Here is a 15,806-nt window from a genome sequence, read left to right as displayed (position 1 = left end):
ACTTGAGCTTCTACAATAAGAACACACATTTTTTTTATGTGAGAGCAGGTTTTCTACTCTTTTAGTGTCTGTGTTGACTCTACTGAACACCCTGCTGCACTACCATGACCTCCAGAGGGACCCTCTGTAGCAGGAGTCTGTCACCAGAGAGAGTGAACCTCACCTGGGATGATTTCCTCCGACACTGCCGCCCCTCCCAGAACATGTCTGCGTTCCAGAACTGCTGTCTTCAGCCCACCCTTCTGCAGATAGGCTGCCTGTGAATACACACACCCACCCACAACTATTAACATAATGCATGTAGACACACACACGCAAATTAAGTGAGATATGTCACACATTCATGGAGATGGATATATTTGGATAAGCAAATATCCACTTACCGCTACCAGTCCATTGTGTCCTACAATGAAAAATGATATGAGTGTCAAACATCTGTTTATAAAGATAATAACAATATATTGACAAAATCTACATTTGCAGAAACTATTAATCTAATTTGGCTCCTGTCCATTGTTTCTCATCCACTAGTGCTGATCGATTAGTGTTTATTTGGTCAGTTTCGGTTCGATTATTTAAAAATAATCACGGTTTTTCAATTTTAGTTTTGATAATTTAAACATTAAATGCACTTTGCATTATGAGAATAAAACAATAAAAGTTCCATGATGGTAGTGATGCCCATTACTGCTTATCACTTATTAACCATCATTTAATAACATTTCTTCAATAAGATATTTCAGTTGTTGTGCATATTACATTTGTTTTATTTAATTACTTTATTATTTAATTCCAAGTAATCTCACCTCTACAGAGCTGCTGCTTTTGCTGTCTGACAAAATCACTATGTTGTAGTTCTTCAAAATAAGGCATACTTTTATGACTACTTAATACCAACTATCAATAACTTAGATACTGTATTTTCAGGTAGAGATACCTTTTGAAGCAACAGCTGCTCTCTATATGACCTCAATGGATCGTGGTAATTGTACTTGTACTTAATGTTTAAATTCCTGCACCATGCGCAACGGAAGTCCCGCCCTTTGATTTCAGCATTCTGCATCACTGGTGGTGGTGAAATTACTCAGAAATAAGTCTCTCACTGTTGCCGCCTGTTACCGACCCCCCCAGCTACCGACCCCCCTCAGCTCCCAGCTGTGCCCTGGACACCATTTGTGAATTGATCGCCCCCCATCTAGCTTCAGAGTTTGTTCTGTTAGGTGACCTAAACTGGGATATGCTTAACACCCTGGCAGTCCTACAATCTAAGCTAGATGCCCTCAATCTCACTCAAATCATCAAGGAACCCACCAGGTACAACCCTAACTCTGTAAACAAGGGCACCCTCATAGACGTCATCCTGACCAACTGGCCCTCCAAATACACCTCCGCTGTCTTCAACCAGGATCTCAGCGATCACTGCCTCATTGCCTGTATCCGCTACGGAGCCGCAGTCAAACGACCACCCCTCATCACTGTCAAACGCTCCCTAAAACATTTCTGTGAGCAGGCCTTTCTAATCGACCTGGCCCGGGTATCCTGGAAGGACATTGACCTCATCCTGTCAGTTGAGGATGCCTGGTCTTTCTTTAAAAGTAACTTCCTCACCATTTTAGATAAGCATGCTCCGTTCAAAAAATGCAGAACTAAGAACAGATATAGCCCCTGGTTCACTCCAGACCTGACTGCCCTCGACCAGCACAAAAACATCCTGTGGCGGACTGCAATAACATCGAATAGTCCCCGCGATATGCAACTGTTCAGGGAAGTCAGGAACCAATACACACAGTCAGTCAGGAAAGCTAAAGCCAACTTCTTCAGGCAGAAGTTTGCATCCTGTAGCTCCAACTCCAAAAAGTTCTGGGACACTGTGAAGTCCATGGAGAACAAGAGCACCTCCTCCCAGCTGCCCACTGCACTGAGGCTAGGTAACACGGTCACCACCGATAAATCCATGATTATCGAAAACTTCAACAAGCATTTCTCAACGGCTGGCCATGCCTTCCGCCTGGCTACTCCAACCTCGGCCAACAGCCCCCCCCCCCCCCCCCCCCCCCCCCCGCAGCTACTCGCCCAAGCCTCTCCAGGTTCTCCTTTACCCAAATCCAGATAGCAGATGTTCTGAAAGAGCTGCAAAACCTGGACCCGTACAAATCAGCTGGGCTTGACAATCTGGACCCTCTATTCCTGAAACTATCCGCCGCCATTGTCGCAACCCCTATTACCAGCCTGTTCAACCTCTCTTTCATATCGTCTGAGATCCCCAAGGATTGGAAAGCTGCCGCAGTCATCCCCCTCTTCAAAGGGGGCGACACCCTGGACCCAAACTGCTACAGACCTATATCCATCCTGCCCTGCCTATCTAAGGTCTTCGAAAGCCAAGTCAACAAACAGGTCACTGACCATCTCGAATCCCACCGTACCTTCTCCGCTGTGCAATCTGGTTTCCGAGCCGGTCACGGGTGTACCTCAGCCACGCTCAAGGTACTAAACGATATCATAACCGCCATCGATAAAAGACAGTACTGTGCAGCCGTCTTCATAGACCTTGCCAAGGCTTTCGACTCTGTCAATCACCGTATTCTTATCGGCAGACTCAGTAGCCTCGGTTTTTCGGATGACTGCCTTGCCTGGTTCACCAATTACTTTGCAGACAGAGTTCAGTGTGTCAAATCGGAGGGCATGCTGTCCGGTCCTCTGGCAGTCTCTATGGGGGTGCCACAGGTTCAATTCTCGGGCCGACTCTTTTCTCTGTATATATCAATGATGTTTCTCATGCTGCGGGCGATTCCCTGATCCACCTCTACGCAGACGACACCATTCTATATACTTCCGGCCCGTCCTTGGACACTGTGCTATCTAACCTCCAAACGAGCTTCAATGCCATACAGCACTCCTTCCGTGGCCTCCAACTGCTCTTAAACGCTAGTAAAACCAAATGCATGCTTTTCAACCGTTCGCTGCCTGCACCCGCACGCCTGACCAGCATCACCACCCTGGATGGTTCCGACCTTGAATATGTGGACATCTATAAGTACCTAGGTGTCTGGCTAGACTCTAAACTCTCCTTCCAGACCCATATCAAACATCTCCAATCGAAAATCAAATCAACAGTCGGCTTTCTATTCCGCAACAAAGCCTCCTTCACTCACGCCGCCAAACTTACCCTAGTAAAACTGACTATCCTACCGATCCTCGACTTCGGCGACGTCATCTACAAAATTGCTTCCAACACTCTACTCAGCAAACTGGATGCAGTTTATCACAGTGCCATCCGTTTTGTCACTAAAGCACCTTATACCACCCACCACTGCGACTTGTATGCTCTAGTCGGCTGGCCCTCGCTACATATTCGTCGCCAGACCCACTGGCTCCAGGTCATCTACAAGTCCGTGCTAGGTAAAGCTCCGCCTTATCTCAGTTCACTGGTTACGATGGCAACACCCATCCGTAGCACGCGCGCCAGCAGGTGTATCTCACTGATCATCCCTAAAGCCAACACCTCATTTGGCCGCCTTTCGTTCCAGTTCTCTGCTGCCTGTGACTGGAACGAATTGCAAAAATCGCTGAAGTTGGAGACTTTTATCTCCCTCACCAACTTCAAACATCTGCTATCTGAGCAGCTAACCGATCGCTGCAGCTGTACATAGTCTATTGGTAAATAGCCCACCCATTTTCACCTACCTCATCCCCATACTGTTTTTATTTATTTATTTTTCTGCTCTTTTGCACACCAATATCTCTACCTGTACATAACCATCTGGTCATTTATCACTCCAGTGTTAATCTGCATAATTGTAATTATTCGCCTACCTTCTCATGCCTTTTGCACACAATGTATATAGACTCCCCTTTTTTCTACTGTGTTATTGACTTGTTAATTGTTTACTCCATGTGTAACTCTGTGTTGTCTGTTCACACTGCTATGCCTTATCTTGGCCAGGTCGCAGTTGCAAATGAGAACTTGTTCTCAACTAGCCTACCTGGTTAAATAAAGGTGAAATAAAATAAAAAAACATTTTAAAAAGTACTTCTCTTAAAAGAAGTGTTGGAAATCCAAACGTGGATCACGTTAAAATAATCCAGCAATCTCAATTGCATGGGTCTCATTCAATTTATTTATTTAAATTGTTGGACATACCTTTCTAGGTTCTTCCAATTAAATGAGACAGCTTAAAATTTGCAATAGTAACCTAGATGAACCAACTTCCCAGGTGAATTTAAAGTTTAATTCCCAGATAGCCTATTCAGGTTTGATTATTCATTAAATTTGATCAATCAGTAAAATATGCTTCTGTAAAGCACAATCAATCAGTCCCGCCTCCAGCGGGAATCCCATATGGCTTTGGCCTGAGGGGAAAGTGTACCACAGTGGTAAATGTACCTAACATTTGCACCTAATTGCTTGGGTATTATTGTCTCATTCAATTTATTTATTTAAATTGTCGAACATACCTTTCTAAATTGAACCAACTTCCCAGGTTAATTTAAAGTTTAATTCCCAGATAGCCTATCCAGGTATGATTTAATCATTATCATTGATTCATTCAATTTGCTTTTGCAAATTCATTCACGTCCAATTTCCACAGTACTGTCCAGTACTGGTGGTTCATTAACATCTATAAATAGATTAAAATCGTCTTTGCAGCTATTCCAAAACCAAACATTTTTTCCTTTCAAAATGTTCTAATAATGTGCAAGCTATCAGAGGGGGTAGTCCCCACTCGCCCGCTAATTAGTGAACTTCCACCCGCAAATGGATTGATCTCTGACCTCAGCAGCGATACCAACCCTAATTATGCCATTAGTGGAAAAGCAGACAACAACGCTTTCCAAAATCAACCGCAGGTAATGGTAGACATAAAGGGACAGGTGGAGAGAACCGGGAAACCAATGACAAATGCAGAAAATTGATAAATTCTGCTAGCTATGGAACTGCGCTTGAAAACTGAACAATTAAATGTAATTGCAAAAACGTATGATGATGAACAAGCACAAGCTCTTCAACAAAATTGTCTTCTACAGGAACAAAATCAAATGCTACAGGAACAACTCGATTTAGCCAAAACTAAATACGATGATGTTCACGCCAAACTAGATAAATCTGAATAGTTATCTACAAACAGGAGCGCTCAACTTGATAAAATGCATGCAGTTTTGTTGAACGTTACTCAAAGTAACACGGTTCTACTCAAAACGCTGCAGACCAAAGACGATCAGTTAATGAACACAATGACAAAGTTGGATGACAAATCAGCAGAACTCATTGAAGTCGCTGACCAAATGAATGATGAGAGAACTCAGGTGATGAAGGTGGACATATTGATTTCTAAGCAAGCGGAGGAAATCTTATCACTAAATCTCTCGCTCCGTACTCAAGACCTCTATCTGCAAACCATGATAGATAAGTTTGAGACCGAAAGGAGCAAGTGTGACACTCACGTGTCCAAAATCAGTACTCTAAGTGCCTCAGTGGACTCTGCAATGCAGCAGAATACCACCCTTAGGTACCATCTGGAGGAAGTCCAGAATGGTCGCGCTCTACAGTGTGACAACCAATCCAAGCAACCGGAGCCCTGTACTCACAGGAGTAAAGACGATAGGTTTCAGACCTTGCCTCCCTCATGTGTCCCTCAGTCTTCTCCTCTTGGCCATTCGGCTCTGAGTAATATTGCGCCTCTTGGCCAACAACAACAAGACGTGGCTTCTCCTCTTGGCCTTTCGGCCCCAATCTCTCCACAGAATGAAGCCAACCCTCTCCGCCCGCTTGGCGCGGAATACATCGACAAACTCATCAAGAATTTCCCCTCCTTTGACCCCGTTCCAGGTCAGCCAAACGATACTGAGACGTTCCTAGCTGACATAGAGGACGCGTTGGATGGCTACCCGAATGCTACGTGTTCTGACAGGGTTTACCTGTTGAAGCGAACGTCGAATAGACACTTGACAAGGTTAATTCGTCTACAACAGCAACACGTGCTAAATGACTACGCTAAACTTGCCACAGCTTTGAAATTAGAATTCAGTGGTTCTGCGACTTGCAAACACGATAGCTCACTGGCTAACACCATCAAACAAGCTCAGAAAGAACACCCACAAGCTTACAATCATAGGCTTCGTTCAGTTTACTTTGGCCTACTCACTGAAACAGGCTTGGAAGACCTGTTACCTTTTAAACAAATGTTCCTGTCGAACATGTATCCTACCTTCATTACCTACTTGGGCCCTGCCGCCCACGTTGGCTTGCCTATCTTACAACTCAGAGAGCTTGCAAGCACAGCTTTTGAGGCATCAAAAGTTCACAACGCTAAGAGCCCTGACCACTCGGTTTTGAAGTTTGACCAGGAGCACTCACCCCACTTAGAGGGTGCATTATCAGGTATTTAAGCGTTGAGAGATGACGCACAACAACAGTTTCTACCATGAAACCATGATTCCAATAACCTCTGCGGTCGAAATAACTGTAAAGTATGTCGCCATCAACATGACTACCGCTACAATCGACCTGTTCACTACGTTCCTGCACCCAGCCCACAAAAAGTGTCAGAGCACAAGGGTAACAAAGGGTTGAAGGACGATCAAAACGTAGATCAATGTTCTCCAGAAGTTCCACTACGGGAAGAACTAAAGCGAGAACAATTTGAGAAAAGGGTAGAAGATAAGTCACAAGGACTAGACAAGGAATTACCGGACACCAGGTCCGCAGGAATTAACACCCAATTCAAGGACGTTAAAGTTCAAATTTCTCCCGCTCTCATTCAAGACCCTATCCAGGGCCCGCTTGATCAAGAAACAAGCCCCCGGGCTTTGTCTATAGACTCTGATACAAAAGTTGCGAAGAAAAAGGTAAAACGCTTCGTTAAAGCCAAGCCCACTCAAAATCGGAAATGTCAATCTGCTTCCACCATGAACAGCAATGGCACATCACGTCGTTGCAAACGACCACTCCACTTTGTGGGAAATATGTCCACTAACCACAAATCTAAACGGCCATATCTGGAAACAGTCCTGGAGGACTGCTTAACTTGTCATGCGCTAATTGATTCGGGTGCGACAATATCACTCATCTCTCAAACATTGTTTTACGATCTCAAAAGGGCTTTGAAGCCAACTAAACGTTGGTTAAAAATGGAATGATGCGACCCTACACTTCGAGGGTTCACTCAAACTACCTCGTCTCTCACATTGAGAGTCATGCTGAAACTACACTTCAAGGACGTATCGCTCGTTCACCCTGTGTATGTTACCAGCCTCGAAACTGTAACCCTGCTACATGGAGCAGACTTGATGGATCGGTTACTGCCATTGATGGATTGGAAAACCAACCAGGTATGGTCACAGGCCACAGTGCCTTCTCCACTGACCACACTGTCTTCCCCTAACGCTAGCTGCAACGCAGTCATTCACGAGGGGTATCTGTCGAAAGCACCCCTTGGGAAAAAGACGTTTAGAAACCTCTTGGGGCAGAATCCGATCCAAGGAGATATTATTATCGCGACACATTCCATCAGCCAACCTGATTGACCATTCTTTTCATGATTTCGAGCCAGCTGTCTCTGTGAATACGCATCTTCCCTCCTCCTTGCAGTTGTGCAATACGGTAGTTGAGATGAACTCCTCTTGCCCTTCGGACACTTCCGCAAGCATTGCGGCCGTCTCAGCAAGAAAAACATTGATGCGCAGAGTATACTCTGCTTCCGATGATACACCTTCCACTTTGTTGGGGACTGTCACCCCTTACAATGATACTAATGGCGTCAGTCCAGCAACTGACCCGATGACTCCCACTGGTGAAACACTTTGCGATATCACAGACCGATATCCTCGTCTCAGTTCGCAGGTACTGAATAGGTTGCCACACGCGGACGCGGTGGTGATTGACATGCCTCGACAGCCACTGAGCGTTTTGAAACACAAGGAGATTTGGTTGAAAGGTTACAGCCATTCTCATAACGCGGCCACTGACAACTCGTACATAGGGTCCGACCTTTTCGTTTGCGCCTCGGACACCAACACCACCCGCTGGTGGGGGGGGGGTCCCGAGACACAAAGGGGGGGAATAGTAGCCCAGACCCATGATCAGCCTCATCGAGGCCGTGGGGGGGTCGAGCATACAGACAACACCGTACGAGGCCGCCAGAGCATAAATCAAATCCAGTTGTAAACTCCCCTATGAGAACAGTGAGGAGCAGACATGCCCCTAGACGGGGATTATCTTAGAACACATCTAAGATAGTACTGAGGTGTACCACACTGGTCGTAAAGGAAGTCCAGTGGACTTGTCCACCTCCAAACCAAATGGCAACAATAATCATTCCTTGCCATGTGTAGGTTCAACTACAATACAACTAGTAAAATGCTCCATTCATGTGCACAACGGAACATCCAATTAGGATTTATGCTAGGATCACTTAAGGGTCCAAGCAAAATACCAGCCTTAGTAAAGTTGAACATTTACTTCTAGGCCTTTGACTCTACAGCACTCACCAGTTTTCTTCCCAGAAGTCCATAGGTCATCCCGGTAGACTGCCCAAAACTAGTGCCCTACAGCCATAAACTGATCAACTTAGGATAGTGCCTAAGCAACACACCAAGTAGGAAAACCCTAGATATGGCATTAGAGACAATGCCATGATAGTAATTTTACCAGAACAGTCCAATTAGATGATTTTTGTGTGAGAACTATATTTTGTATATCTTTTGTTTATGCTTTCATTCCTTTTCAGTTCAGTTCCTTTGACACTTAGGAAGTGATAGAGCCATAAACAAAGTTCCCATACAACCATCACTTAGTGCCACAACGCCACTCATTGGGGAATGAATATAATTATATATATTTCATGAGTGTGTGTGCGTGCGTTGTTAACATCTGCCTAAGTTACCTCCCAGATCTTCCAGTCTGGACGACGACCAGATGACGGGTCCGGAATGGCGACCCCAAATCCGGACATCCACGGCCCATCCTTGTGGCGGCAAGCCCCGCTGTCAGGGAGCCTACCAAGGTAAACCACCAGAGAGGGGGGGGGGGGGGGACCACAACAGCGATCACCAACCAGGACATCCCCTGGCCCTCCCTGGGGTACTTTGCAGCTTCCAGGGAACCTACCAAGGTACATCCCTAGAAGGGACCGCAAAGGCGATCAACAACCGGGCATCAACTGCCATCCTTGTGGTGGACTGCTCCGCTTTCAGAGAAGCCTACCAAGTTCAACAACCAGAGGGGACTGCAACAATGATCTACAAACAGGACATCATATGTTCATGATTTTATGTTGATTTGTAACTTGCAGGACAAACAAGATCCAAACCACCAGGGGGGGTGTGTCATGGCGTTGCCCTCTTTGGGTATAGCAAGCCCCATCCTCCTCTCCCTGCCTCCCCCTTGCCTCCTTCAACTAGGCTGCTGTGGTCAGAGAGAGGTCGTAAATTCCTGAGAAGACCCTGCCACATGGCCACATAGTACACTGCTCAAAAAAATAAAGGGAACACTTAAACAACACAATGTAACTCCAAGTAAATCACACTTCTTTGAAATCAAACTGTCCACTTAGGAAGCAACACTGATTGACAATAAATTTCACATGCTGTTGTGCAAATAGAATAGACAACAGGTGGAAATTATAGGCAATTAGCAAGACACCCCCAATAAAGGAGTTGTTCTGCAGGTGATAACCACAGACCACTTCTCAGTTCCTATGCTTCTTGGCTGATGTTTTGGTCACTTTTGAATGCTGGCGGTGCTTTCACTTTAGTGGTAGCATGAGACGGAGTCTACAACCCACACAAGTGGCTCAGGTAGTGCAGCTCATCCAGGATGGCACATCAATGCGAGCTGTGGCAAGAAGGTTTGCTGTGTCTGTCAGCGTAGTGTCCAGAGCATGGAGGCGTTACCAGGAGACAGGCCAGTACATCAGGAGACATAGAGGAGGCCGTAGGAGGGCAACAACCCAGCAGCAGGACCGCTACCTCCGCCTTTGTGCAAGGAGGAGCAGAAGGAGCACTGCCAGAGCCCTGCAAAATGACCTCCAGCAGGCCACAAATGTGCATGTGTCTGCTCAAACGGTCAGAAACAGACTCCATGAGGGTGGTATGAGGGCCCGACGTCCACAGGTGGGGGTTGTGCTTACAGCCCAACACCGTGCAGGACGTTTGGCATTTGCCAGACAACACCAAGTTTGGCAAATTCGCCACTGGCGCCCTGTGCTCTTCACAGATGAAAGCAGGTTCACACTGAGCACATGTGACAGACGTGACAGAGTCTGGAGATGCCGTGGAGAACGTTCTGCTGCCTGCAACATCCTCCAGCATGACCGTTTTGGCGGTGGGTCAGTCATGGTGTGGGGTGGCATTTCTTTGGGGGGCCGCACAGCCCTCCACGTGCTCGCCAGAGGTAGCCTGACTGCCATTAGGTACCGTGATGAGATCCTCAGACCCCTTGTGAGACCATATGCTTGTGCGGTAGGCCCTGGGTTCCTCCTAATGCAAGACAATGCTAGACCTCATGTGGCTGGAGTGTGTCAGCAGTTCCTGTAAGAGGAAGGCATTGATGCTATGGACTGGCCCGTCCGTTCCCCAGACCTGAATCCAATTGAGCACATCTGGGACATCATGTCTCGCTCCATCCACCAACACCACGTTGCACCACAGACTGTCCAGGAGTTGGCGGATGCTTTAGTCCAGGTCTGGGAGGAGATCCCTCAGGAGACCATCCGCCACCTCATCAGGAGCATGCCCATGCGTTGTAGGGAGGTCATACAGGCACGTGGAGGCCACACACACTACTGAGCCTCATTTTGACTTGTTTTAAGGAAATTACATCAAAGTTGGATCAGCCAGCAATTCTGAATAAAACCCAACTTTGGGAAATTATCACCAGATCATGTTTTTCTCCATTAGGAGAGGACGAAGGTTGTAGACAATTGCTGAATCTTTTAACCATACCATGTGGCTAAACTCTTAGACTATCGATACCGACAGAATAAGAACAAGTCTTTGATATTAATTACTAGTCTGCAGCTAGGAATTCAGTATCATTGAACGCGAAGAACGACAACCGCCGAAACATCCATTCTATAAACACTGAATGAATGTCACTCTAAACTATCCCCTCTAGCCAAGACAGAGAGAGAGAGGGACAAAATTCTATAACAGAAACAAACTTTTCAACAAAGATCCCGACGACACACTGAGCGTAAATATATTGATTGATTGCAATTGTTCCCTAATAAGTGAGCGTTCATGTGCAAAGGATTAGCATTTCAATTGTTATAATTATCACTCTGTAGTGACTTCTTTGTCGACCCCCACTTCCCCTTTTGTCTAACAAGCCGCCATGCCGGTTTAGCCCACTAGGACACATTCTCCTATAATTTCTTGTAACCATATTTACTGTTTGTTTATGCATTTCTGTGAATTACTTAGTTGGTAATAAATAAATGATTTAAGACAATTGATGTATGGACGACTCATAGTGAAGACTGGGTTTGTGCAGATAACCAACAATTTACGATGTTTGGAATGAGACTAACGTGAGGTAAAGTAAATAATTCATTAATTCGAAGACTAATTGATCAGATAAAATATCTGAAAAGTTATTTTGGGAAATGATAACTTTGTAATTTGAATATTTTTCCTTGGTGCCCCGACTTCCTAGTTAATTACAGTTACATGATTTATCAGTTGATCGCGTACTACTAATTACAGAGAATCTTTGATAAAAACTAAAAGTCTTCAATTTAATGATAGTAAAGACACGACACTAGTTAATGTATGTAGATTGATAACTGCTGAACACTGTAGATTTCTATATGTGTAACTCATGAATGTATCAATCTGACATCAATTTATGTTGTAAGGCAAAACCAAATCATATATGGATGTGGCTGTAAATACTACATCATAATTCTCTATCAGCCAGTGTGTTTCAATAGGCCAAAGTGGAAAGACTGGTTGCTGATTGGTTGGTTAAAACCGCATTCCAGCCAGTGTCTATTCCACAAGTAGTCTCTGCAGATGCCCCAACAACCGGATGTTACAATTTTCAGGGGAAATGGAAAGAGAGCCTGTGACTTCCGCTTTTGGACGTTAACAAGGCGACACGCCATATATACTGGATTGGTTGAACAGTGCAGAAGAGAACCTCTGTCTCCGCCTCCAGTATTTATGCTGCAGTAGTTTATGTGTCGGGAGGCTAGAGTTAGTCTGTTATATCTGGAGTATTTCTCCTGTCTTATCCGGTGTCCTGTGTGAATTTAAGTATGCTCTCTCTAATTCTCTCTTTCTTTCTCTCTCTCAGAGGACCTGAGCCCTAGGACCATGCCTCAGGACTGCCTGGCATGATGACTCCTTGCTGTCCCCAGTCCACCTGGCCGTGCTGACCTGTTGCACCCTCGACAACCACTGTGATTACTATTATTTGACCATGCTGGTCATTTATGAACATTTGAACATCTTGGCCATGTTCTGTTATAATCTCCACCCGGCACAGCCAGAAGAGAACTGGCCACCGCTCATAGCCAGGTTCCTCTCTAGGTTTCGGCCTTTTTAGGGAGTTTTTCCTAGCCACCGTGCTTCTACACCTGCACTGCTTGCTGTTTGGGGTTTTAGGCTGGGTTTCTGTACAGCACTTTGAGATATCAGCTGATGTAAGAGGGGCTATATAAATAAATCTGATTTGAACAGATTTTTTTCTCGTTAAGGACAGTTATGTAGGGGGATCTAGTTTCAGGCGTTTATTTTAAACCTATTCCACAACTTACCACCACCTGGGCTATGACGTTGAAATGCATATTCACTGTAACATCTCACTGCGTAATCCACTGTCTCATCAGCAAAGCAAGGCAATTTATAAACTTGAGCTCCACTCTAAAAAGCAAATAGACATGATCTCCCATTTCTTTTAGACTGGCGTTTGGTTTTCAACAGAGGAGATTTATAGAAACATTTCTGTCTCTCTGACATCTGCAACATTGTTTCAATATTGAAATTCGATCTCTAGCTGTCTCATAGTAATGAACTTGTCGGGAGTTTGGACGAGAGACAGGCAGGCAACTTTTCTCAGCCAGTCAAAATCATGAATCAGCATCATTGTTATGGATGTGTACAAAGAAATGTCAATAGAAAAACAGGTCAAATTAAATTAAATTCAGCTAGTTTGCTGTCTTTCCATCTTAAGTTTTAAGTGATTGTGTTAGCTGTGTAGTTGGCTAGCTCCTTTCAACAGTGGCGAGAGAGCAAATGTTCCACGGCAGGCAAAATTGCGCTTCATTAGCTCATTGTTATGGCTGTATCATTGTGGAAAAAAAACAACAACACAAATGCAGCTACTTTGGTGGTATTTTGGCTGCACTGTTTGCATGACTCTGTTAGCCAAAGTTGGCTAGCTAGAAAGCAAGGGATAAGAACATTGTCAGCATGGTAACGGAACATTTAGAATGAACCAATGGGTATTTGACTGCCTTCATGACTCATGACCGCCTGTGTGGCGGTAAAACAGTCACCGCAACAGCCCTAATTGTGGAAGGATGGAATAGTATGAATAAATGTTTGGAGAAGCCGGTGTTTGGAGAAGCCGGTGTATCAATGAAATTCAGATAATGAGTGGACTTCGTCTCGGCACTAACACCACCATGCCAATATATCCTCCAAACACTGGTTTCTCGGGTATTATTGCCTGTCTCTTATCACACAGAGACAGGCGATACTGTATCAGTTGACAAGTCAAGTAGAAAAGGGGATGTTGTACAATGTTGCATCGGGCAGAAATGGCATACAACACTGTGCTCTGTTTTTACTGTAGCCAACTGCTTTACAATACCCTTATTTACTATTAAATGTCCTACTTATGTACTGTATAAGGATAATGAAACTAACACTGAAATACTTCTCAACATGCTCACAACCTGCCATTGGATTTTTTTAAAATGTTGAATGTCAAGTGATATTCAATATCTACTATTAGTTTTTATCGCTTTGGTGAAATTTTCACAAGTATATGGTACATTTACACAACTCAAAACAAAAAAGGCAGTTGTTTCAAAACTCTTAACCACATTTTCAATTGACTGAGTGCAACACACAAAATCATAGTCACTTTGTCACCAAACTTAATCATTGTTTCATCTAGAAATACATGTTTCACATTGTAATACATTTCTGTATAAAGTAATTGCCTTTCACAATGTAATGCTCACATTACTTTTGATAGTGGACTGCAAGAATGTGTACTCCCTAACTCAAGGCCTCTCCAGACTGATATGAAAATCTGTGAAAGGTGTGGAGGAGTAAGAACACCTGCCCAGCAATAAAGACTGATTGTTCATTCTAGACATCGAAGGGGGTTCTAGCTGGGAAGGGGGGGGGGGCCTAGTCGGAGGTTATGAATACATGTGCTTGTAACTTTGTATGTGTTCTTGCAGCTGCATAACCCAGTCAGGTGAATAATTCTAGCCTGAGCTTTCTTTGGTATCCGTATAGATTATTGAACCAGAATTTAGAACCTAACAGAATTACATAATAATCATCATCATAGTAGTACATTTGACTATACAGTATATCATACTTTTTGTTTCTACTTTACAGTGCTTTCAGAAAGTATTCATACCCCTGGACTTATTCCACACTTTGTGTTACAGCCTGAATTAAAAGTTGATTAAAGAGATTTTTTCTCTCACTTATCTACACACAATACCGTATAATGACAAAGTGAAAACATGTTTTTAGACATTTTTGCAAATTTATTGAAACTTAAATACAGAAATGTCACACCCCTGAGTCAATACATGTTAATGATATAATCACCTTTGTCATCTATGCATAGTCACTTTAATAAACTCTACCGACATGTACATACTACTTCAACTAACCGGTACGCCCGCACATTGACTCTGTATCAGTACCCCACTTTATATAGTCTCGCTATTGTTATTTTACTGCTGCTCTTTAATTACTTGTTACTTTTCTCTTATTCTTATCCATGTTTTTTTTTTAACTGATTTTATTTAATTACAGCTGTGAGTCTTTCTGGGTAAATCACTAAGAGCTTTACACACCTGGATTGTACAATATTTGAACTTTTTTATTTATTATTCATGCTCTGCAGTGGCAATTTTAGCATGTAAATCTTGGTGGGGCAAACTCAACCATTTGTTTAAGATGCATGCCAGCAAAGCTAAAAAACAACAACAACACTAAACAATACATTAATTGCCCTATAAGGGTGACAAACAGTGCCCACAAACTGTTAGGCCTAAAGCTGTCTGACAGCGGGGCTTTCCTTCAGCACCATGGAGTGACTCATTACCACAGCTACACCTGTGGCTATCATCTAGCAACGAAACAGTTTATTCAACCTCATTTACTGACTTTTTAAACCATAGCTGACTTGCTTAAACAAATGTGGTTTCTACTGACACCTTGTGGATTTGTGTAAGTCGATAAGAACCGATTTGTCCTTCAATAATAACGAACGCCAACATGAGTTAACATTTGAACCATACACAGACGTTACATTGATGTTCAGTAAATTCTTAATGTTTGTTCTTATATCATTAACACTTACTGTAGTTCTAAATGTAAGCAAGTGCAAGCAAACAAGCTGCAACGAATAAGGCCTATTCCGTCAGCTCTTTCAAAATGGACACCGACAGAAATTCACATAGATGTTATTTCAGATAAGGCCTCAACATCTTGATGAATTTAACTTTACTCTTCTTTAAGTCACTACAGACAGAGACGGACACAGAGACACACAGAGACAGAGACGCGGTTAACCTACCATTTTAAGTATTTTATTAGGCCTAGGAAAA

General features: G+C 43.9%; 1 protein-coding gene across 1 annotated transcript in view; it reads right to left on the bottom strand.

Moving 5' to 3' along the window:
* LOC139381384 (pyridine nucleotide-disulphide oxidoreductase domain 2) overlaps positions 1-15,806 on the bottom strand; it is a 42,996-nt gene that overhangs the window by 22,021 nt on the left and 5,169 nt on the right. Inside the window, exons 2-3 of the mRNA XM_071124867.1 lie at positions 384-403; positions 164-257 (exon numbers count right to left, since the gene is read on the bottom strand). Of these exons, the coding sequence (XP_070980968.1) occupies positions 164-257; positions 384-403 (114 nt within the window). The remainder of the gene's footprint in view (positions 1-163; positions 258-383; positions 404-15,806) is intronic.

The sequence above is a fragment of the Oncorhynchus clarkii genome, chromosome 23 (assembly GCF_045791955.1).
Source record: "Oncorhynchus clarkii lewisi isolate Uvic-CL-2024 chromosome 23, UVic_Ocla_1.0, whole genome shotgun sequence".
Taxonomy (NCBI): Eukaryota; Metazoa; Chordata; class Actinopteri; order Salmoniformes; family Salmonidae; genus Oncorhynchus; species Oncorhynchus clarkii.
Note: the sequence above shows the minus strand (reverse complement) of the source record. Positions and strands in the feature narration are given on the sequence as shown.